General features: G+C 37.1%; 1 protein-coding gene across 3 annotated transcripts in view; it reads left to right on the plus strand.

Moving 5' to 3' along the window:
* The window catches only part of heph (polypyrimidine tract-binding protein 1 heph), a 347034-nt gene that overhangs the window by 55414 nt on the left and 265635 nt on the right, over nucleotides 1-25985 (plus strand). For all 3 annotated transcript variants that reach the window (XM_018546685.1, XM_018546692.1, XM_018546697.1), the window contains exon 2: nucleotides 17021-17176. In XM_018546685.1, the coding sequence (XP_018402187.1) occupies nucleotides 17096-17176 (81 nt within the window). In that variant the 5' untranslated portion in view covers nucleotides 17021-17095. The remainder of the gene's footprint in view (nucleotides 1-17020; nucleotides 17177-25985) is intronic.

The following is a 25985-nucleotide window of genomic DNA, read 5'->3' on the forward strand; positions in this document are numbered from 1 at the left end:
TTTATTGACCGCACAGTCTTAATTGGGATGTCATCACGCGTGATATGATTCGCGCTCTGTTTTTGTCCGCACTGAAATTAATCTCTGAAATGAATTCGATCGCAAACATGTGTTGAGTTTATCGGTGCATCGGCCAGAGAGAATATTTGATTTGTTGCACAATCGGTGAAGATCGGCGGTAACGATAACAGCGAGGACGCGTTTATTGTATAATTCGAATACGGATTTGAATATGGCAGTGATCGACGGTGAGAATCGGGCGGCCGTTATCGCGGCAAATGTGGCGTTGTTTGAAAAACGCGCCGATATTTACCTCGTGCTCCATTTGCGTGTTCTTTTTTTTAAATTAAATTAAGGTTCGTGTTTGATTTTCATCTGCTTTCAAAATAACACGGAAGTGCGCTTTATTAAATTAAAATAGCGAGGTGCGGTATATGACGTTTTTCAAAAATTTATTTCTGTGTTTTCGAAAATAAATTGCTCAAATTAAATATATATTGTCTGTAATTACAACTGTGAAGGTATATATACACATTCTTTGTAATTCATCTGCTATAATGTTCATTTCTATCAATGTAGATTGATTTTATTTATTGTTTTAGATTGATTTTTTAACGTTAATCTAAAACAATAAATAAAGTCAAATCTACATTTGATTTAATTTATTTTTTTGAAATATTTTATAACATTTTTAGTTTCAAATATATTACGATAGATATACAAGATAGGAAGCTTATCTGAAGTGTATAGTTGCAGCTGACAGTAATAAATAATAGCTGACTACCAAGATTGATTTTTTTATTGTCGCACTGGCACATCATTAGCGTGTTCCTTCAAGTAAAATTGCTGTGTTATTCTTTGTTTTCATGTCTTGAAGGCGGATTGCTCGGTGTAATTTCACGACAAATAAAACAGTGAAGATGATATTGTTCTCGATCGTGGCTTTTGTTTTTTGTCGCTGGAGGATATGATTTCCTGTTATTTAGAACGATTGTCTCATAAACTTTAAATCATAAAAACGTAATGTTTAATTTTCCAAAGTTAACGCCAAAAAAGTTGATCTAAATAATTAAATACGAGAATTCCTACACATTTGATCAAAGCTTAATATTTTCGTAATTCTTTAATATTTTCGTGTAAATGTATGTATATATATAACAATTGAATTGTTTGACGAAGAGATTTATAATTAAGTAAATAGACCAATTATGAGCTCGGAGGATTAATCTGCTAATTCGATAATCCTCAGTATCATTCTCATGCAGGATCATATCGTACATGATGATACTTCATTGACATACGAATAGAGGGAAGGATAAAAGATAATGGAAAACTGACGCACACAGGTTAAATTTATGCTTTGAATCTCGTTATGTCATTCGAGATGCAAAACACGCGCGCGTCATCGCTAAACGGGAGATACGAGTTTCCGCATATAACTCGACTACTTGAGCGAGAGCGCAACCTTTACCCTTCTGACGCGAGTTCCTGAAATCCCGCCGTCCCTCTCCCGCCTTGCCCCTGTCAATGCGTCGCCGCGATGCGAATGTGCCCGCAAATCGAACTACTGCCAAACTACTCACGGTGATTAGTAATAACTAATTAGACATCGAGGGCGCGCGGGCGTGAGAGAGCCTCGTGGCGTTTCCAAGAGCTCGGGGAAACTTGCACGTGCCTTAGAACTGTATCAGTGTCGTCAACAGAAATCGTAGACACCCGTCAAAATACGACGTAGAGATATAACTGTGGCTTCAGGAGCGCGCGGTCGTTATTCTTAATAGGTTTCTATCAAATCTCAGTAGTCGAGTCGATGATTGATCAGCCGTTCTCACCGATTAATCTTCTTCGTTTTATCGACTTTTTCGCGTATTATGTTAATTAAATTGTTGATTTTTACGAATATGTATTAATCTCATTAGAAGCATTTATCAATTTATTTATAAAAATATATGAAGAACGTTTTTACTGAAGTCCCATATTTAAAAATGTAGCAAGATCCGAAATAATTTTGTTGTAATATAATGCACCATACTGCAAAAAGTTTTGACATTTTAGCGATTAGTTTGACCATTCTACATAATTATTTTGATGGTCCAACAAAAATTATTTTCAGATCTGTATCTAGCTAAATTTTTAGATATTTCAGTAAAATCGTTCTTTCTGTGTAAGCCTGTAATTTTTTTTAATGCAAAATATATATCGTTTACGTACATTTAAAAAATAAATTTCTCACTCATTGCCTATTTATCCTGGAATAAATACCAAACGAAAGACATTGCGATCAATACAAATTATTTAAACGCAAATGCAAAATAAACTCGTGTCAGGCATTTGTAATCCGCGGATTGTATTCCGGTCAAAGTGAAAACCAGACCTCCCCGTGGTTAAGGGTTAAATACTTCCACCGCACATTTCGCTCGGTACAAAGAGATCTTCGGGCGATTCGAAAGCTTTTCCATGTATTTTCCCGCGGCAACAAAGACACAGACTACCAGCAGAAGAGAGAAAGAAATGAGAATGCCGCCGCGATTTCCAGGTGGAAGAGGGCCGCGGGGAATCGACTAAACCAACCGACGCATTCATCGCATTCAATCGACTTTCAATTAGTGTCGGGCTCCAATTTTCCGTCAGATTAGAGGGCAACAGGAGAGAAGGGGGAGAGGGTGGAAAAACAGGGTTTCACCGATACCATACTCATTCCCAGGGTAAATTGCTCATGTTTGTTTGCCTGGAATGTTGCTAATGTTACCTCATTTCACCATGTATATCAGGAATTAATGTTTCTTTCACATCTCGTTTATATCCGCACTTATTCTCATGAGATGAAACTCTCGGACGTGAGCGGAAGATAAAACTTCCGTGTATATTTGAAATCGAAATCATACGCAATTTGTTGGAGAAATGAAAACGATAATGATCGTTATTCGAGTGGATTGCCCTAGATTCATTATGTTATTAACATAGGATCCTAAAGCAAAGGCCGAACTTCGATATTTTTTATTTTTCTCCGTTGTGATGCCAATATTTGAAATAGTTATTTTTATGCGTACTTTAATAGAGAATTTTGCAATTCTGTAAAGCCAGTTCAAAGGTAGTTTAGAATTATGAAATGTCGGTAATTTGCTTCACTTTAGGGGATTTCCTTAAAGAGATAAAAGTAAGTGCCTTTCGGCGCTCGATATTCTTTAACTCGTAAGTGTGTCGGTAAAATTCTCGCGTGCTAATGGAGGTCTTGAGGAATTTTGAAAAGACGTTTTTCATCGAAAGCTTTATTAAGGATATTACGTCACAAATATGCAGAATGTATCAACCGTGGCGTATTTTTCTCTAGATTATAAATTCCTGGCCAATTTGAAATATTTCATAATACGAGTTTTTGGTCTCTTGGATGTTTTACCAAAGGTTTTTTTTTTCTATCGAACTGTTCCGTGATATAGAGAGACCAATCTCTCTCTAATCATTAAAAATTCTATTTTAGATTGGATTGTTTTTTTGATATCCGCAAAATCTCTATTTGAAAATGTTTACAAAGCGAGGTAGTAATTATCAAGGAGCAACCGATAAATGCACTGATTTGTACGAGTCATAACGCGCATTAATTGGGATCATCCAAACATACATTTGAAATGCTTTTTAATCCAGTATTGGCGAAAATGTTTCCGATAAAATCCAATCGCGCGCGCGTAAGTTTATTTCGCTTTACGTGTGTGTGATATGTGAGTTTTTATTTTCTGGAAAACTTGTAACATTTTCACACAATTGTCGGATAATTAATAATGTATATGCTGAAAGAATATGCGATAACTTTTATAATAATTCGTTTAAATTTAATATGTATTTTATTTTTATTGCAAAATGATTTTAATAGAAACATATACTATCATTTAAAAGTTTTGAAGCAATTCGAAGTACAATTAAGCATTTAGATTCAATTATTGTGAAATTACAATTTGTAATAACTCTAACTTTTAACTATTCCAATTAATCATTTAATTTTTTAATTATATTTTTGACTTATTAAAATGTTTTATTTTTAATTGTTTATTCGAAGCATCGTACTCTTATTAATTTTTAATTCTAATTATTATTAGAATTGTCAGACTGTAGTTGATAAATAAGTGATAAGTGTGACAATAACAATTATATTTTACTTAAACAAAAACTTGCTTTTGATAACAAAACAGTAGCATAGTACATTTACTTGATAAAACTTTTTTAATGAAATATTTTCTTGGAAATATGATTACAAACAAATAACGGTGTTGTATGTAATTGAAATAGATAGTTAAGTTTCTCATATGGCATTTTTCTTTACAAATATTAGCACCACTTTTTGTTTTGATTTTTTACAAAATTTGCTTTCAAACTGTCGAACGTAGCAATGTAGTAGTGTATATCTCCCCTTCTATATATCTTTGGATTCGAAGATCCAAAACATTTTCCTCTCTCCAGGGATTTAATTATTGAATTCTAACACGTCTCAATTTGTCGACATCTGTGCCGATCGATCGATTGAGAATTTTGGTTTTCGATCAGCGACGTGTATGAGCAGCCGCTGAGTCGATTAAGCACCGAAACGAGAATCCACGACAGGATCGCGGTACTTAGTTACAAGGACGAACGAGGTTAACCCGGAATTGGCTGCTTCGGAGGCTCGGAGTCCCGGAGTCTGGAATCTCGGTTATTCTGATTAAGTCTTCGTCCCAGGAGTTGCGGCGGGTGGATTGGAAACATAACACCAGTATTTCGCGTCTCTTCGTAATTCGCACAATTGATCTCGCGATCCGGAGCGTCCGTCCTTCGATTATCTCTCTTGCTGTCTCGTATCCATCTCGATATGTATCGATAATGTGATGCGATTTTAGCAGAAGATGTATCTCTGCACAATTTCTCAAACGTATCTGTCTTTATTTTTTGCACTGTATTTGCAATGTAATATTTGTGAAAAAAAGGATAAGGATGATATTGATAGATAATTTACAATATTAGGTAACAATTGTTAACCCATTTCTTGAGTTAAATAATATTTTGTTTTTTTTAACTTTCATGTATATCAAAACATAAATCCGTTTCTGTGGTTAGTTTCGAAGTAAATAAATCCATATTAACGTATGTGCACTTAGTAAACAATAAACTAAATATTTGGCTCAAATTTAATATATTTTCTTGAGAGTTATGACGTAAACTGTTTAACTTTATTAAATTAGTTAAATTAACGACATATTAGATAAAAGTATTAGACCCTTATAGAAATTAAAAATAACTCACAAAATTCGATACAACTTGAGATGAATTAAATAGTGTAAATGTGCGCAAGATTATGTTATGATCACATAACTGTAAAATAAACAGCCAAATTAAATCAAACGGTGAGATATCGACTTTGATTTAGCCGTGAGGTCAGGATAGTAGTCTCGAGAAGAATAAAAGGTAGATACAAAGCCGCCTTTTGGGCGCAGTGTTCTCGGATTTGTTAATTCGGTAAACGTAGGGTGCATCAGGAGCGGCCTCGATATTAAACGAGGCGAAGGCAAAGGCGAACTAGGGTCGCGAAGGATTTGTCGACGAGGGGACGCGGGTAGAAAGGACGAGGTTCTGACAAGGCAAAGCCGTCTCTTTTGCGGGATATAGAAGCGAGCGCTCGCTTCCTTATCGAAATTCTTAATTAGAAAATTTTAATTATGTTTTGAGGCTACGGCGACGTCGGCACGACTACGATATATATATAGCAGAATGTACGTGTGCGCGCGGATACACGTGTAATGACGGGGGACCCAAAAAGGGGTCGAGAGAGAGTGAGAGAAGCTCTGCATCAGCTCTCCGCACCAGAAAGATAGTAAATTTCTGCAGAAGGAAGGAGGCTTGTTGCGCTCAGGGATAGGGACGCGAGATGCCGAAGGTAATTAAGCTTGCGCCTCATAAAGATATTCTAACGGCATTGTCTTTCTGAGCCGATATTAAATCGCCGCGCTGCCACGCGTTTTCGTCGGCAAATTATTAAAAGATGCTTGTTCTCGCACTTTACTTAAACATAATGGAAAAGATTTTTTTCCATCTTCGCTCTTTTTGAGACGAATAGGATGAAACTTTTACAGTTTATTATATGGAACTGTGGAATTTTTTGTTTCTCGTGTATAATTCAAGTTATATCTCTTGTTGTAATACTCTTTCACGGTTGTAAAGACGGAAAATATAAAGATTGTAATTAAAGATGTTAAAGTATAAAGATATTTTCTTCTTTAATTTTTTTCATAATGTAAGTCTCGTCATTTTCATGTTAAAATATATAGATAATACTTAAGCATTGCATCTTTGAAAACTTCATCCACTTTACAGTAGCTCGAGTATAAGCGTTGGTTTTCACTGTCGTATGCTCGTAGCTCAATAGCCGTGAGGCACATTCTTTGCAGCTGTTTCGTAACCAAAGGATTAACCTGTCGATAATAATTCGCAAAGCGTGCCGTGCAAGGGGAAGCCGCCGCCGCTGTCGCCTCTTCGTAATTCCATCGACGGCGGGGGTGCCGCTAGACGAACTCCATTAACTGTTTAACGAACCGCAATTTATTACGTTATAAACCCGTGCATGCTTTCGTAGGATGACGCTTTCTCGTCTGGGACACATTTCCTTCGGCGCCGTCGATCTAAGGATTGCGTAATGCATTCCACACGAGATGCTCTCGGAGAGACTGCTGTTCAAAAGCGACTCTTCAGATATACCGTTCATTTTCACGATCCTTCTAATTCTTTACGAGGGAAAGGAAAAGACTTAATTGTTTTCTGACGAATGATTAAGTGAGGTCAAGTTTAAACCACAAATTAAGTAGAAAATGAAAAACCGAGCTTCAATTTTTTTAGGTTACATCTCCAAATTTGAATTACTATTATATTATTAAGATGAACTTAGTATGAGATACACACACACGGTATGTACTTCTCTTTATACGAGTTATGTCATTTTGATTTCTTGAAAATAATTAGTGCCTTTAATGCTCGTTTCAATGTTTAATTTTAATCTTGGTTCAACTCATCATTTTTTTCTAGTTTCAAAAATTAGAAAGAGATGAAGAGTAAGTTGAATCGAAATTAAAGTTAACCTACATTGGTAGAAACGGGCATTAATGAACATAAATTAGTCTCACAGACCCAGGGTCAGTAACAATGTACAGATTTTGACGTCATTTCCAAAGGGTAGTGTAAAGAGTGAATGTACCATAAAAAGTATAACGCTCTATAAACAAATATATAAATAGTAACGTTAATCTGCGCTCCGCGTGAAACAATGGCGATCGATTATCCGCGATGACGCCGGCGCGCTTTAATGTCGTAACGTGGCGCGTGCCGCTGCCTGCAATCGCATTTACAATCTGACTGAAATTCAATTCGGTGCGGTGGTTGCTGCAGTGAGCCGCGCGTGCGGAACCTGTTGCCTGGGATCCGCCAGTTTCGTGAGATCGTATCGATAATCGCGAAACACCAGCGACTGTCTATCGACGTCGATTACTTTGATTGCGAGTACATTAGCGTCCGCTAATGTTCGGCGCTAATGTTTCTATGTGCGTTTCACGCTCGCAGAGAAACCGAATCACGACGTTGGCGCTTTGTCGACGTTATCGTCCAGTTACAATCGTCATAATGGGTCGGCTACGATAATGGAAGACCATGAGGCGATTGTCTGACATACAATCGGGAGTTTCCTGGTATTAAGGCATTTGGATGAATGTAAATTGACCTTTTAGCTGTCCGGGGTTAATTATTGTAATCTTGTTGCACATTTTTCGCATCGGCGGCCTTTGGACGTTTTAGCAAAGGATTAATAACCCATACTAATTCTATGAAAAATTGCGTGCCGGCGAAATGAGTTAGAGAGTTTTCAAATATTATGTGGTGGTGAACAAAAGATACAAAGCTCAATAATAAATAGTTTTTGAGATATGGTATATTGATGTACTAAATGTATAAACTTATTTAGAGCGCCTTTTTTTGGACCTTTAAGCGGTTGATTTTATTTGTTAAGAAAACCTTAAAATATGAATAAAAATTTATATATGATTATTCATTTGTTTACAAATAACATTTAGAATTTACTCAATTTTTAGACGTTGAAGCACTATCAATTCCCTTAATAAATTGTAACTATGAAAAACTGACTGCCTTATGTCTAACATCTTTTATTCACATATATACTCATACATTATATAAGCTACATTATATGTGAAATCTAATTAACTTCACCGAGACCTAATTTTCCATATAATTAATACGGAGTTTTCTGAATGATTTATATCAGCAACAAATCAGGGAAACGAATTCATTTGCACATTTCGTAATAGAGAGACTATGATGTTTTTAGATAGTTACTTGAGATAAACGTATAGTCAAAATAGCCAGAAGACGATAGCTAGAGGATATATCAGTTAAGTAAGACTGCAACTGTGCTGTAACTCGGCATATTCATAGCAGAATTAACGATCCGTGCCTAACTTGGGTACCCACTGCTCCTCTGGGAATAGCTGGAAGGAAGCAAGAGGTTTCCCTAGGATTCCGTGGGTATGTGCCTTCCTTTCTGCCCTCCTTCTGCTTGTTCAGGCGGAGGAAACGCTCGGCGGATTATAGGTAGTTAGCTCGTATTTGTCAAGTCGATTCAAGTATTATATCTAATAATATTTAATGAAAAACGAGAAAGAGCAACGCGGCAACTTTGCAAATGTACACATATATAAAATAAAATTAAATGAAACAACAATTCAATTAAACCGAATAATATAAAACGACGAAGATTTAATCTTCTTAATTCGCGACGTTTAATTAATACTGTACTGCCGTTGAATTCGGCAACAGGTACGCTAACTTGAACGAGGCGACGTGAAATCGGTATTCGTGTAATGAGGATAGAGCAAGAGAGTAAGGAGAGGGAGAGGGAAAGGGAGAGAGAGAGAGGGGCGGAGGGAAGTCGGGGAAAAAGGGAGCTGAGTGAGGGTGTATCGTTCGTTCGACTGAACTGATGGAATGGCTCGAATATTGGCTAAAAATGTAAATTGCCTCGACACTGTGCAATCCGGCCGCCGCGCCGTTCTCTGAGTCGTTCTGTTCTGACGCACTCTCCTCGGCGCGCTGTAAAATAATTGAAAACACGCGTCACTCACACACACATCTTCGGGCCATTTTGACTAAAAACCGCTCTCCCTACTGCATTGATGCTACTTCCGAATGTTGTACTCATGTAGAAACTTTTGAAGGGGCGAAAGGCGAGAGAATGTAAGGTCTGTACCTATAACGCTTGGGGAAATGTAACTCACAATTATAGGCGCTAAATTATGATATATGTATAATAAAATACGATGTATAAAGTATTTTGTGCATTTTTGTTTTATTATCTTATATGTATGCTTTATAAAACTTTTATTTTTAAAAAAGTATAAATAATATATAGACACACAGAGAGGATATAAACACAGAAAGTATCACGTCAAATCCACAGTAGTATATGCTCGTGTATAGTCAGCCTTATTTAAGAATCGCATGTGTCATTTTTTTATAATTATTGAATTTATTATTATGTTTTCGTATATCAAAACTTTTCTATTGCAATATATATATGCATATATTTAAATCTTAAAAATTAATTTTGTTATATAAATATATTCAATATGAATTGACTTGAGTTTTAAACTCTTGGATGGATACTGTCTATTTCTTTTTTTATATGCAGTGTTTTTGGCATAGCTAATATTTTCATCGTGTCTAGTGAGAGTCTTCTCGGGATGTATGTAAATTTCAGAAATACTTGAAAATGTGTTCGGCCATACTCGAACGCTGCGATAGAAAGCACGAAAGAAATTTGTTTTGTTGGGAAACGTCGTGGCTTGTGCCGATAATACATCACTGTGTTCTGCTCTATCTGTACTGGTAGAACAAAAGAATTTTTTCCAAAATTTTCTCTGAAAGTTGCGACACATTCAATTTATCATTGGCACCGTTTCGTACTTTCCGAAATAACGCGCGCGTTAACTCGCGACTTTGACACTTCCATTCTTCGCCTCCATTAAATAGCCACGTGCTTCCCTCCCGTTCGCGAAAAAGCATTAGCATAAGCTCTTTCGTACCTTCTTTTTCTTTTATTGAAAGATGAATTATATAGGACTTTTTTAGGAATTCAAATCACTGTTGGAACAGACTGAATAAATATATGTATATATAAATTTACATTTTTCTGACATTTTTTCAGTCAGCATTATTTCTTTCTCTCCGTTTGCACGCTTCTTTGACAGAAACAGAGTTAATCAATGTTGAATTAACTGTAAGTGAATGCAGAATTAATCAAATGCAAACGGTAGCGACGGGAAAAGTGCCCGATATGCCAGAAGCACGAGCAAGAAGAGGCGTGCGGCAGATTGAACGAGAGCAAAGAGAGAATGCGGAAATCGAGCGTGGCCGGAGGGAAACGCATGATGTAAAGTGAAAGGGGGAAAAGAGGGGAGGGCAGGAGAAACGCAGAGGATGGCGGATACGAGAACAAGAGGGAAATAGAAGGAGAAAGAGATAGGCTATAGAGAGGGAGACGGGAATTGCTGCCAGGAAAGGACTGACTGGACACGATGAACACGCCACTGCAGCTTTATCCGTATTAATGCGGAATAACACGCGCAATTGTTGCTTTGACCCTGCCATCCAGAATGCGTGCTCCATCTGCTTGTGTCGCGTGTGCGAATGAGAGTCAGACGGTAGAGCGCGGATGCATTATCATACGAACTTGTATCGCGATCATTGCTACAGCTGCAATGCAACTTGGAAAGTCGGTTCCATCGTTCGAAAAAGAACCAGGATGTTTTGACGTCATTGCGAATTGAGTTTCGGATTGAATCCTTTATTAAATGACATTTTATTATTAAATATCAAAAAAGCGATTGTAATCCAATCCCTCGAGTTAAAAATAACATTTTATTATTTTTAACTTCTATATGTGTCAAACTGTATAAATTAATCCGTTTCTGTGATTAGTTCCAAAGTAAACAACGTCCACATTAAACGTCTACATTAATGTATGCGCTTAGTGAATAATAAATAATAATAATAATAAACTTGTGGCGGCTCGCCACCAGAGGTCCAAAAAGGAAAAGACTCAAAAGGAAGAGCTAAATTTGAGTTAAATTTTATCTATATATTTGCTTGAGTGAGAGATTGTTTAACTTTATGATTTTATAAATTAGCGACGTGAATAGGAGTAGTGACGACCTATAGAATAATTAAAAGTAACTCAAATTGATATTATTTGGCAGAATGAATTTAACAATATAAATCTACATACTGGACCATATTTATCACAGATATTTCGAATTATTGATGCTGCAGTAATGTCAAATTGTAGATAGAAGGTAGAATAAATTCTAGAGTCTAACGTTCAAAGTCTCTGAGAGAATCTGTATTTCGAAAATTTTTAAGTTTTAATCACTAATTAACGGATTTGAATTCCGTGTGAACAAAGTCACGTTAGTGGACAACGAGAGATTAGGTGCGCCGGACTCAATCCACCAATCTTAATCCGTCGGATTTAACCCACGAACCAAATCCATAAAAAAAACCCCGCTCTTGTATGCCTAGCTATTGACGCGGGATCGATTCGGATTATGGTCCGTGATCCCGGATGATGAGTGTCGCGGTCGATATCAAGGCTTCGAATTCGATATACGCGCTTGTGAATCGTAATACCGCGAATATCGTCGATCGAACTACCATCCGGCGTAATCCTAATTGGCGATTGCAATTTACGACTCTGTGTGCTGATATTTTGTGCTTGGATGACTTTTTGAAAACGCCGATTGGAAGCGGCGCGCGTTTTGCTTTGTACGGCTTGTCCGGATTACGTGTTCTTTTTTCATCGCTACGAGAGGAAAATAATTTAGTGAATACAAATACTCGGCTTGGATAAATGCAATATTCATATCGCGATTAAGTTCCAGGTGTTGATATCGATACTAGCTATTACCCTTCATCAATCTTTTGCTTTAAAGTGAGTACGTACGGAAAATTCATGTACATTTTCCTATGGATCAGTACATCGCATATCTTGCTCTTATAGCGATATTTGTTTTATCACTGCACTCTCATGCGATGAGCTGCTGCGCTCAAGATAATATGAGATAAAGAAATATTGGAAGATTTTGCTGAAGAATCGCCGTTTCTACTCTTCCATCATGCAAGATAATCCTTAACTGTAGACGTGCGGTGAAGTAGAAATCTGTCTACATAATTATGCCTAATTAATTAAGTAGAAAACTATTTAATTAATCTGACGTTGAAATGCCGTATCATTATTTATTATTATGTTTCAACTTATTATGCTTTAGCGATATTATCAAATTAATATATTTTAATGATTTGAATTTTTGTTCGCGAAGATTTTTAATTTATATGAAAGAGACACACGATAAAAAACATTTTGTATTTGTCTTAAAATTGGTTTTTGTTAAAATTTTGGGTCGAATTTTTAACTTATTCGACTCAATATAACGCAATGTGATTGTTACTTGAATATTTTATGTTAAATTGATGTTCAACATACTCTTTAGTATTAAAATAACAATTTATGATTTAATGAACAAATAACAAAAAATTACCGTATTTTGAAACGTAAATTCTAAAATAAATAAAGAAAATGTGTTAACATACACACACACAAGTTTGCTGAATAAATATGCTTTTACAATTTACTTTCCAATTGTGTCAGTGTTACATTTTTGTTACTTCCTAACATATTCGTTTTGTATTAACTAAATGATTTGGGTAGACGTTTGGAACATGTAAAGTATGTTAGAAATACAAATTTTTGTATGCAATTTTTGCAGGTTATGTCAAATCTGTTACTTAATTCTTAATTAATATTTTTTTACATTGACTTTTTTCGTCGTTGCGTCATTAAAAATGGACAATTTTCATGCATTAAAAAAAATCTGGTATTGTAAAATCATAAAATGATCTCTATACGCAGAGATACGTTGTAAGCATCGCAAACGCTGTGCATCGAGAGTATCTGGCGTTTTTTACTTGTACATTCACGTGTTATGGGCGATGTACGCATATACGTTACGTGTGAACTATTTTTCAAAATTCGTTGTATCTCCTGTGGGACTACACGCATATTTCACATATTTCCGTCGGTATTTATGCCGTGGCAAAAATTCAATGAGAGGTACGTGGACACGCGTTTAACCCTAAACCGGGTGTGACGATGCTCTGTGTACCATGAAACGCTATGCAGTTTATAAACGGGGAACAGCAATAATTGAATTGCATTTTAATACAGCAACAGATGCGGCGGCGCACGGTGGAAGCACAGAGATGCGAGATTCTTTATGGCGGATCGTTTTAGCGAGGAATGTTATTCGGGACATTAATGAGCTGACGCACTCCGTTGGAAATTGCATTTGGAAATCCCCTTCGGGATTCGATCGTGGCGCGAGCATTCCATTCTACGGCTGTAACGGCGGTCTTCTGGCCGTGTTCCGGGGTGTCCGGGCTCGCGCGGAAGGGGCGCGAAGGGCTGTTTTATGCAGGCCTTGGATTTTATGCAATGAGACTGCAATATCAAACGGCGCGCGAGCGGAGTGCCGTTGAATAAAATATCCGGTACTGTTGAGGAAAAAAGCACGAGACGAGCGGGTGGGATAGGAAAATGGGACGAGGAACGGCCGCCAGACACATTTCGATTTCCCTATACCTGGCTGTGCTGCACAATGGATACACGGGGGCCGCGTAGTGCGATCGCGCGGAATCTCGCGGGTGCATTAAAGTGCGCCGCCTCATATTCCCCACCGATCGTTGCTGTAATTTATTACACGCGCGATCGCTACTCGCCGTCCCGTTGTTTCTTTGTTTATTGAAACGCGGCCTCGATATTACTGTCGTTCGGTTTTTTAACCCATTCAACGCGAGTCTCCGAGTCTTCAGTCCTTCGAGAGAAAAGTCCTGAATTTTTCACGAGTCGTTTGCACACGACAGCACAGATGTCTCGCGAACTTTCTGAACAATTGCTGAATAAGTAGATCAGAATCGAGACAAGTGACGCGGTATATTTACATTTGGAAATTGTCGTCTCTCGTATGAGGCTCAATTCATTTCATGACGTTCTTCTATCGACCTATCATCGTACGAAATTGTTTTCGTCGCTTCGTACAATTATTTCTGAATTAGCAGAACCCGGCAGGTTTAAAAGCGCGATTTACGCTATAAATGAAATGTCATCTAATTATAACGTATCGTGTGTTTTATCCGCATAATTAATATGAAATTTACATGCCCAGTTATTGGTTCATTTCAACGGTTATGCCGACAATATTCCCTCTCTATTGTTTACTGTACAGTCACTGTGTTTAGCAACTCGGTCAACTTATACGCGAACGAATAATCTCGTTTGACGTCACCGAGTGAAAAAATGAAACAGTGTGCAAAAGCAGTTGAGTGCAAAGACAGGGTATTGTGAAGTAGAAAGGGATGGGAGAGAGAGAGAGAGACTTCGAAACTTAGATTGGTGTCACGTGGCTCTCGGCGATCTGAAAGTAAGAGACGGGAGGGATGCAGAGAGTGCAGAGGGTAGAGATAGACAGAGAAAGGGAGAGAGACGGGAACGCTGTAACAGCACGATTCGAGGCGGCTTAACCGGTAAATCCGAGGTAAGACCCTTCGCGAAATCTCTATTTCCGCGAACGCCATGTTTCCACGGCGTTCTATCGTAGCCGCCGGAAGTACTCTTCCGCCTCTCCCCGGTCTCCAGCTGATTCTAAAAGCCGGGACTACTTGCGTCGCGGGCGCGTGTCTGCCATGTAAATCTTAAAGGATTACGCTCATAATTGCCTGCGTCGCCGCGTAATTGAAGAGCACTTAGACCGGCTCAGAACCGACGTGATACGTGACTACCTCGCATCGGGATCGAAGATCCTGCCGAAACGATTCCGTCATGGATTCTCTCGTGTGACGCGCGAACGTCGCAAAACGCTATGGACGTCTCACATTAAATAGAATGCAGGAATATCGTGGTATATGTGACGTTAACTATTGATTTGTGAATGTGATATATTCGTATCTTCAGTCTTGCAAGTATATAGAAAGGCAATAAAGATTTTAACGAGGAAACATCAGTTGCTTTCAATAAAAAAAAATTTCTTTTTTAGACATTAATATTGATTTCTACTTAAAAAAACCTATTTTGATTATTCACGTTTAGATTTTTTATTAAAATACTGAAATGTCATATCACATGTGTATTTAATTGAGTACACATTAAATATCAAAGAAGCAATAGTAATCCAATCCTCTGAATTAAACAACATGTTGTTATTTTTAACTTCTATGTGTGTCAAAATGCAAAATCAATTCATTGTCGTCGTGGTTTTAAGTAAAACAAAGAAGTTTTAAAATAAACACTGTCTATATTCACTTATGCTCTTATATACTTTATTATTTACTTAGTGAATAATAAACTATTTTGAGTCAAATTCAATACATTTTCTTTACTTAAATTGACTCTATTATTTTAATTATATTGATGATATATTGAGTAGAAGTAATGACGATATATAAAAATGAATCAAATATATTAATTTAAATTGTATATAATTTGACATTATGAATTTAATAGTGTTGTGGGTCCAAGATAGTACGCGCAGATCAAAATTCATAAATATTTTGAAAAACATTATTGTAGGTCCTGTAGCAATTTATGCTTATTTTATAAAAGTTACGCATAAAATAGTGTAGCGTCAGAAGACCGTGTGACAATCAAAGTGTTGACCTTTAGTACACATAACGATATATTCCGATCCTTTGTTACACACAATGAAGCTTTAGTATCTGGAAATTAAGTTTTGTCACTTTTGCAAGTATATAAAATAAAAAAAAAAGTTATTAAATAGTTTTTAAAATATATTTTATCATCTTTACAAAGTTTTTTTTTCTTTTTCAAGAAAATTTGTGTCGTTCTTGACTTTATTGCTTACATGTGGAATATTGTACTATTTTGTTAGTCAGACAATTTGGATATCATACACTAATTGAGAATTAATCGATTAATTCTTTTTTTGTTAACTAATATTGCGATAGTTGTGACTTTTAAAGTTACACGTATAAATAATTTAAAAAATCTCGTTATAGATTATCGCTATGTTGCTATATTATGTGAAGAGTATAATTATTATTTAATTGATTGTTGCTTTGCTCTTGGATCTTTGATATCAAGGTAATTAATCCCAAATTCTGGCACGCTCTCAATCACGGCTTTATTAATTAATGCAATCGTAATCATGCAATCTTTGACGCAGCTCGTCAACTTTCGCGCGATCCGATCTACGTCCAAACTTAGTCAGGCTCTTGGTACAAGAGCCTAACCTCGTGATACTGTCGGGCTTAATGGATTAATTTTGTAATTGAGTGGTTTGTATAATTGAGGCACACACACAACTACGCAGCTATGACCAGTGACGGGGATGATTTGGGAGTTTGCGACAAAATTTTAACCGAACTTTTGGACACTTTCGCTGTGTCGAGAGAGTTTCGGGACTGTGTTCGGAAATGTCAACAGTGCGTTACCGGTTTATGGAAAAGTTGGGATACGAAACTATTCCGGGCTTTTGTCGGAAGCTTCCATCGGCGCTTTGTAGTATCACAATCGATTGGCGTTTCAGTGATTTAGCGATGAAGTGACAAGTCTGTTAGTCGATACGGTCGCGGCGAATATTTTCCGTGCGTATAAAACTTTAGCAGCTGTTATTTTAAACGAATTTTGCGGTATCACTAACAGTTGGAATTTTAAATGTTAAATTTTTTGTTTCTTACTTTTAATTTGTCAAGTTAATTTAGAGAGATATTTGTCAGTTTTTAATTTTATACAGTCTGCAATATTCGATAATGTCTTTGGGTAGCTCTATATAGTATTTAGTTGAAAAAGTTACTGACAAGTTTGGGAGGACATTTTTTCAAATTTAAGTTTTGAAATATCTTTCAACATTTTTCTTTTTTTTTTGTGTTTTAGGTAGGTCTAATAGGCAATAGAATTGATCTGTGTTCGATACGTCGACGGAAAATACGTGTGAAGAATTTAGACAGTATGATGATGACAAATCTACCCCCTGTTATGCTGCCACCCATTACGGACTACGGGATGCTGACGCCTACTCTCGGAATAAAGGTGAGTTGATTTACCCTCCGGTAACCTCGACGAAGAACTGAGTTTCGCGATTGTACATAAATACAATCAAATATTACTTACGCAATTTTATTGATATCTTGATCATACGACTATTATTTAGACGAAGTATCGGCGTATATTCGAAAAGAACAATTTTACTGAAAGATATAAAATTTTAGTGGACACAGATCTGAAAATAATTTAGTTGAAATAATTAATGGAAACTAAAAAATGATGAGCAATACTGCGAAAAATTTTAATATTCTGTCAACCATTTTGAGTTTCCAATAAAATTATTTTAATGGTGTGTGTGTGTGTGTATAGCAAAATTAGTTTTAAATCTGTATTCAGTAAAATTTTAAATCTTTTAGCAAAATCGTTCTTTCCGTATAAAATATACAAAATGTATAAAATAATCTTTCGTATAAAAATATATAAATAAAACGCGAAAAATCTTGAGTTTAGGCCATGTAAAAGCATTATTGAAAAACAGAGCTCGACAAGCTGACTACACAATCGCCGCGGGCTATTTTAGTGATGATTGTAAACAGTTTTATCCGAAAGGGTCTGTTCTCGCTTCTCTATGATTTTTTTCTCGGAGCAATTGGTACGTGTTACTACCGATATAAAAGCACTCCTGGAGGGTCTTTCGAGCACCGGGTATCGCCTTTTATCCCTCGGCTTTTACAGCATCACGCTGCACTCTTGTGTGAGCACCCTACAAGAGAAGAGCCGCGAGATATTAATTAAAATTCCTCCCGAAATACTTCCAACACAGAAAGGTGAGCGCGGTGTATTGGCTAACCGGCGGAATGGGGGTTGCACCGGCGTGTCTAATTTACTGGGCGATCTTCCACGTTTTGAAATAAATAAGCAATAACAGTCATCAACATTCTGTTATTTTACTTATGTACGTCAACTTCGCGATAATAGTTGCATTCGTAATAGCGCAAGTGAGGGGTGCAGTTAAAATGTTAACATCTTAACATGGATGGTGAAAAATTGATTAAAATTAAAAATAATAAAATAAATCTGTACAATTGTATAAAGAAGAGAAAATAAGATGTAATATTAAATTAAATATGTGCAAAACGTACTGTTACTTTTATACAGTCTTACAGTAAAATTGATTCTTTATGAAGTATTCGTATTGTATTTTGTGGAGAATATAATTTTTTATAATCTACAATAAGATTATATTTTTATAGAACAATAGGATTTTTTTAAATAAAATAAAACATGAAATTGCATATGCGTTTGCCATTTGATCAGAATAAAAGATCACAGAGATTGGATTTTCTGTGTAAGAGAAATAGTCAATTCGTTTTCACATTTCCGATATACTAAGCGGTGAAAAAGCGAGGTAATAATCGGCCGTACGGTGAATTCTACCGATCGTCAAGCGCGCACGTGCGTATACGTTGTTAACGCGCGACTGCAAATTTTCCGGAATTTCATTGCCCACTTCCTTGCGTTGTTTACAACTGCAACCGCATTATATTACCGATGCTTAGCGATTTTGCCCTGTTGCGTTTTACAATTCATCGTTTCAATTTGTAAACGTTATTAGTTATTAGTTTGCCAATCGTGAAAACCCGACGTAAATCTACTTGAATAAACTTGGGCCGTTCTTGTGTTCATGAAAAATTTCTTCTATCGAGTGTAGATCGACAAGTAAAATAATTTAATGAAATCGGTGGGGGCGGTATATATGGTCTATAAGGTAACTCAGAATTCTTTTAGATATGAAACAAAAATAAGGAAAATTCTGTCTGAGATGTAACTCTGTCTGAAATGTTACGGAAAAATCGTGAAAGGTGGGATCTTATTACACAGATAACTCGTGCAACTTATCTTCGTTGTCGCGAAAGGATGCGTTCTGTTTTCCTTTACGAATATAGGAAGGAGCCTCTCAAGCGAATCGACGAGGCGTGCTTTCAACGACAGGTAGTTAGCGATTGAAAGAATCCGGGATACTCTTTGCGTTATTCTCGATTCTTTCTCTTCGTGCTATGCCATTGTATTTTCCAAGTTATCGTATTTCCCGGTGGCTACTTTTAACTTTAATTAAACTATATTTCCAGGAAAAAATAACTGAATAGAATATAGAATTACCGCGCTTGTGCGGCATAAATGTCATTTCCATCGTAAAAGTAAGTAAAAATTGCCCTTGAAATTAACTGGGTATTATATTACTATACTTGCACTTTTTTTTACGGTTCACCGTTTTGATCATCTCTCTCTCGAAAAGAAGTCGACTTCATGTTCGAGAAGCAACTGTATATAGGTTGGATAAAAGATATTATAAACTTCGATATTGAAAATATCCTTCGTAACTCATCCTCTGGTAGTTGAGAAAAGTGGAGATAGTTTTGCGACACGTTGTATAAGGTTTTTAAGAGTTCAATGCAAAGAAGTTTGTCGGCTCGTCGCGGGAAGTATGCAACGCGCAGATTCATGTCGGATAAGGGAGAGAAAAGAGGGTGTTTTCGGGCTGCCGGCAAAGAAGCGCTTTTATAGAAGCGTCGCGAACAAAAAGCTGAATAACATTAACTCGCTTAATGTATTCCCTTAATTTTAATACACAATGCCCGTCGGTACGAGACCTCCGAGCCATGTTCTCGCAGCTAACCACCGGTGAAGATTCTTACCGCCGTTAAATCTCCACATCTTAATCTTTTTATCTGATTAATATTTATGTTTTATCAACATCAGTCTCGCTTTTAGATTACAGAACGATATCACGATATTTATTATAACTGTCATGACACAAAACTCTAAAGCCATAAAAAATTAATTAAAAATTTATACTGTTATAATTGTTCCTTTTGTGTGTGTTAAGTATCTTTAATCTTTATGATGATTTAGCATCTTCTTTGAACTGTAATTATTTGGATCCTTCTTGTCACTAATTACTTTAGATCAGTACACAGAAAAAATGATATATTAATGCAGCTTTAGTTTACAGCAGTATAATGGAAAGTAATTGTTTATTCAATAGTATTAATAAATTATTCAAAAATATTAGAATACAGGAGTTTATTTTTAACATCTTACAATTTTTCTTAACAATTTTCCTAATTATTTTCAATTAGATACTATACTGTCGGTTAATGCCGTTAGTATAGGCATCTTCTTTTTCCATGTACGATTCTCAGCGTATCGCATCTCCTTTGCGTTTTCTCGTCGTCTCTGTTCGAAACATCACTAGCGAACGGACCCGCGGGGCCTCGCTTGATGTGTTTCACACAGCGAAGATTACGTTTAGGATCGATGTTCTGCGCATTACTTTGATCAGTTTCATGACCGTTCGACCAGAAGGACTTTTCATATACCAGCGGTACCTCCTTCCTCGCCTAAAGGCCGGCGTCGTTTCACAAAGCGTCCTCTCGAGTACACAGCGGGCCTGGTCGAGTCGAGCCGTATCGCATCCGCATCGCGACTCATCGTTTCCTCGCCGCCGCGGTGTTTTGTATATTTTCTTTGTGTTAATCGCGTCCAGGTCGGCCGATCCCGCGTACGCGCGGGATCCAGCCCCGCTCGAACTCCCGAGGCGCTCTGACGTCATTGGTATTATTTCCACTCGCGTCCCACCGTTCTCCGCCCACTTGTCAAACGCACGCATCGTGCGTGCGAGAGAACGAGAGAGCGAGCGAGCGAGCGACCGGGACGACTAACGCATTTCGGGACGATTTGATTGTTGCGGGGAGCGGCGAATTAATTTCCATTCGCGACGCAGCAGGTATATAACAGTGAATTTCGTCCATCTCCACAACCGCCCGCCGCGTTTATTAATAAACGTTACTCCTGGTATTTATTTCGCGCCGGAAGAGATATCGGCTAATTGATTAACAACGAGGAAGCGGCGTGTGCGATCCCGTAATAAATTCGCTTAATTTTCAAAACTCTGCATTCCCCATTCCCCTTAGCGCTTATTTATTACTCATCCTCTTTCTTTCTTTGTTTCCGCGTTCGTTGATTTGTCCGTTATTCATTGTAACGTAAGAATTCATACGCTACGTGTAATCAAGTCGAATTAATCTACGCCTATAGTGTACGTATCTCATGTGAGCATTAATTTCATTTGAAATTGTATTTCGAAATTTTCATCGCAATGATGCCCTTATCGAGTCCACGCGATTGCTCACTTGATCGTCCGTTTATGCATATACGCTTGTTGTACACGGACTGCACGACAAAACGAAGAGGACAGAAATGCGCATGAATATCCTGGCACCCTGTTGGTGACCTCGTCTCTTCGTTTGCATACACAAACAGTGGAATTAGGGCCGGACACGTCGCGTTGCATGCTCGATCGGAGGTCCTTTGCCCCCGGGAGCGCGTTATTGTCGTCTCGAGCAGGTTATTGTCGTCGAAACACGTCGGAACAATCGACAATATTGCCTGAAATTTGACGGGTCCTCGGGGTACCCGTTGGTAAACCACGTCTGCCACTCTCCCTTTCCGTTCGACTTCTTTCCACAGTTGAGTAAAGTACATTCTAAAAGAATATGGGTGTCTTCACATAGATGATGATTTTAAATCCCTGATTGTTTGTACGTATCAACGCCATCAAGGGTGTAGATTTAAAACTTGTAGTATTAAATCCATATCATGTTGTTGTTTATATCAACATCAATATAGGTACATGAGAATTATATAGACACCGCCTGGTGTTAAAAAATGGTTTTAAAACTCCTTATGTTTATATCAACGTCATTAAGGTGGATTTAAAACATATAGCGTTAAATGCCAAATAGACGTAAGAGATGAATAAATATCGAGAGAAACACTCTCTCGATTTAGAAGAAATCTGCGAATGATTCACGGATTAGGGACTTCTCGCGAAAAATTCCTCTGCGCGACGGGGGTTGATTTGAATTTTCTATGTCGGCTCAGTCTCACAGCGTCTCTCACCGTCACAAGACTCGTCGCATCGAATATTCCATAAATAAATCGACGTTTAATAGAAAACCGGAGAACTGCAAGGTACCTCATCGCTCACTGTCACGGCACTTTTCGCTAGTATCTCAATAATATTCAGTTTATAAACTTCGAATGGATCCCTTATTACGTTCTCAACGTAGTCCGCCCTTCTTATTATCACTCTTTCAAGGCTGTCCCCGTCGCGCCGATTTATTTTGTGATTTTGTAAGGGTTGAATAAATATTTAACGTTGCTATTTTTCCGTTATCTTTGCTTCAGTTTTGTCTTTTATTTGACGGAAGGTTTTGATATATCGACAAGTCGTTGAGTTGATTAATTTTTAATTGTATGCGGATCTTAGCTTAATCAAAAACATAATGATATGCTTACGTCGAGTGTGAGTTAAACGAACGGATCCATCACAATCGATCAAACATTGTTCGCTCGATAATTTAATGCTCAAGCGACTAACAATGTATTTCAGGCTATCCATCTTTTTCCGTTTCTTCCCGAATTTCACGCGTGAAAATATACAACTTTCTTATTTCGGAAAGAATCGCCTATCTCTTCCCAAACAGATGAGTTTCATAAATAGACAAAAGTTCAATCTCTTTTAATATAACGAAAATCTGTAGTATAATAAAAAACTCGTTTTTTAATTAAATTTTTTCTTTATTTCTTAGTATTAAAATAACTTAATTTATGAATAAGTCAACAGATAATAAAAATAATATATTTTATAACGTAAAGTTCTGAAGTAAATGAATAAAAATGTGCCGAATATACAATATATTATAAATGTCAATTTTATTGAAGAAATAGGCTCCCATAATTAGCTTCCAAACTGTATCACTATTACATTTTTTATGTTTTACATATTTATGTTACTTCCTAACATATTTATCTTATGTTAAATTAACACAAAAGTTGGGTGGGCTGTTTAGAACACATAAAAACGTGCTAAATTTTGCACTAATCCAACTATGTTATATGTATTGCAGAAATTGAAAATTTCCTGCAGAAGCATTAACCTGAAACGTTAAAGACCCGATTCGCGCGCCGTGTAAGCTTCCCTAAATAAGCACGATCATGAACGGTAAAAAGGGTTTAACAGTATATAGGCGCGGTATATGAGCGACCATTTGCATCGGAACGACAATGAGAGTGAACTTAGGTAGCCCCGATTCGAAACTATACAGCTGCATCGTTGATGCTTTCCTATTGCCCACTGATTTCCCTGTTTCGATGTTTTCGCCGACCCATACTTTCGCCCTCATCCTTTGCGCGCAGCATTTCCACGCTCGCTCGCGGGCTCCTTTTCTCCTCTATTTTATTAGCCCGGTTACACACAGCACGGCCTCCGAAACAATAACCATTGTTAGACTCGCGCGCGCGCGCGCGCGCGGCACTTCCAGTGCGCCACGTTTGTAGGCCGCGGCTTCACGCTTTGTTCGCTCGCAGACGAGCGTTGGTACTCGCGATGGAGGAAACGGTGGAGCTTTCAGATGGGTTTGCGTTCCTCCTCCCGCCCTCCTTCCCTCCCCCCTCCCCCGGTTCCATCCTGACTATTTCCAGCGGTCGTAACCATCGTCGCTAACGCTCGCAACCCCCTCGTTCGCCACCTGCCCCCGTCGGCGTTCTCCGATGTCGTCCTTTTTCTTTCCACGCTATAGTTTACAATGCGAATCATTTCGAATGCATGCAGCTTTTTAATTACATATCTGGCCGGAAGGCCGATTTACGATTTCTATGGAAATGGGATTCCGCTCTCTTGATGTCGTTCTTCGTACTTTACCGATATTTTTCTCGCGCGTGTTTCGGCTTGGGGTGAGAAAAGTTTAAGGACGTGGGCGTTTCCAAGAGGGACGTGCATATGCTGGTGAAAGTTTCGCGTCGTTGAATATTTTCCACTAAATTTAGTTTCGACTAAAACGCATGATAAGTGCCGGTTCTCGATAATATAACGGTAAAACAGATAAGCGGCGTGTTTTCGAAGTACTGCGAAATAGTTTTTGGGAAATGTTCCGAAATATCAAGAAAGAGGGGAATCACACACACACAAGTGCCTCATAAATGCAATCTTAATTTCTTGCATTATCGCGCGCAATTATGCACCTACAATATATACACATATACGAGCGTGTTAGACTGAATACGAGAGTACGTATTTACCCTTCGATAATGATAGGGTGCAAGTTTCCATCCTTGCGGAATTGCCTCGTAGTTGCTGTCTCGGTTGCAGTTCCCGAAAACATAGTTCCCCCTATCAGCATCGACCCCCCTTCTCGTAATTAAACTAATGGAAATCCGACGCTTTTATGCGATTCTATCTTATGTGTGCACGAGCGAGCCTCAAACACCGAAACGCAATCCGTTCAAGATTCTAAGGTGACAAGCGAAATCCACGAAACTATGCAACTTTGGATACATGCGGAGCGATTGTAACGATTAAATGGAGTTCACACGTTGATATCTATCCTATGATTCGGAAAAGAAGTGATTACCAGATTGTTAATTACACACAAAAGATTGTACTAAAATATATTTTAGTACAATATATTATTTTAAAAAGATATTTTCTGTTTTTTTCTCGATAAACTTTTTGCAGTGCTTTAAGATGCTCATATTAGCATTTTTAATGTTACATGGATGATCAATTTGTGTTATTATTCTAGTTTCAGTTTAAAATTGTTTCAAGTCTAACAGTAAATTTATCGTAATACTTTTAGCAAACTAAATAGGTACTTTTATGTACCTGTATATACAATCCGTTATTATTAAATGTGTGTGTGTATATATATATATGTGTGTATGTGTATGTGTGTGTGTATTGTGTAAATAATATATTTAGTTAGAAATTTATCATGATAAATTATGCAAGTGTGTCGCTAGTTATAAACTACAAATTATAAATATACATAGGTAATATAACTTTATTGCTACGTGCAGGAAGTAAGCTATCTTAGCAAAACTATTTAAATCTTTCATAATATGGCTAAAAGATTAGATATTTAATAAATATATTTTATAGGAGATCCATAATACATTGACTTTTAATTAAAATTTTAACGTTGATTTTTTTTACAAGAAAATTTTAAATATCGTAAAAAGCCCTTTTTTTACATATTACACCTCAATTATTTTGAAAACTGGACGTGTTGATGAAATTTGGCTTACAGTATTGTTTTCAGTAAAAATCTAACAAACACGTACCTTGTTTGGTTCAAAATAATTAAAAAAAGAATTTTTTTGTAAACTAGTTTAATCGGCGTTCAGTTTATTGAAAAAACTGAACGATGTATTTAAAATTCCTATAGAAATATTATTGGATACTAAGATTCTGCCTTGTTCATGTAAAGTGTTTCTCTAATAATTATTTGTGTTAACAAAAATTAAATTTATTAGGACTCCTCTATATTAAACTAAATAAAAACGAAAGTATTTGAGGATGTAAGAATCAGTACGGTAATTGGTATGCAATACAATAATGTAAATATTTTTAATTGTCCATTAATAATGACTATGTGTCATCATTTGTGTTACTTTTCTTTTGCTTTTTCGTCTCATGCATTTCTTTCGAGTTCGCGAAAATTATTGCAATCTTTTCGCGTTGCAGGAAATCAGAATTCGGAAAAGAAATGTTTTTAGCCGACCCAACCTAATCCACGTTGCGGTAAATTTGGCTTGCAAATGCCTGGAACGCTTTTAGGAGAGAGCGAATGAAGCCCGCCCGATAATAACGGAAGTGAGATAGCCGTCGCATGTATTGCATTACACGTAATGAAAACAGCTATCGCATTACGCATAATTACAATGTTATTTCATTATATACGAAATAATTTGCGAAAGTTTACGAACGCGCGGAGTAATTGGGGGGGGGGGG

The sequence above is a fragment of the Cyphomyrmex costatus genome, unplaced genomic scaffold (genome assembly GCF_001594065.2).
Source record: "Cyphomyrmex costatus isolate MS0001 unplaced genomic scaffold, Ccosl1.0 scaffold120, whole genome shotgun sequence".
Taxonomy (NCBI): Eukaryota; Metazoa; Arthropoda; class Insecta; order Hymenoptera; family Formicidae; genus Cyphomyrmex; species Cyphomyrmex costatus.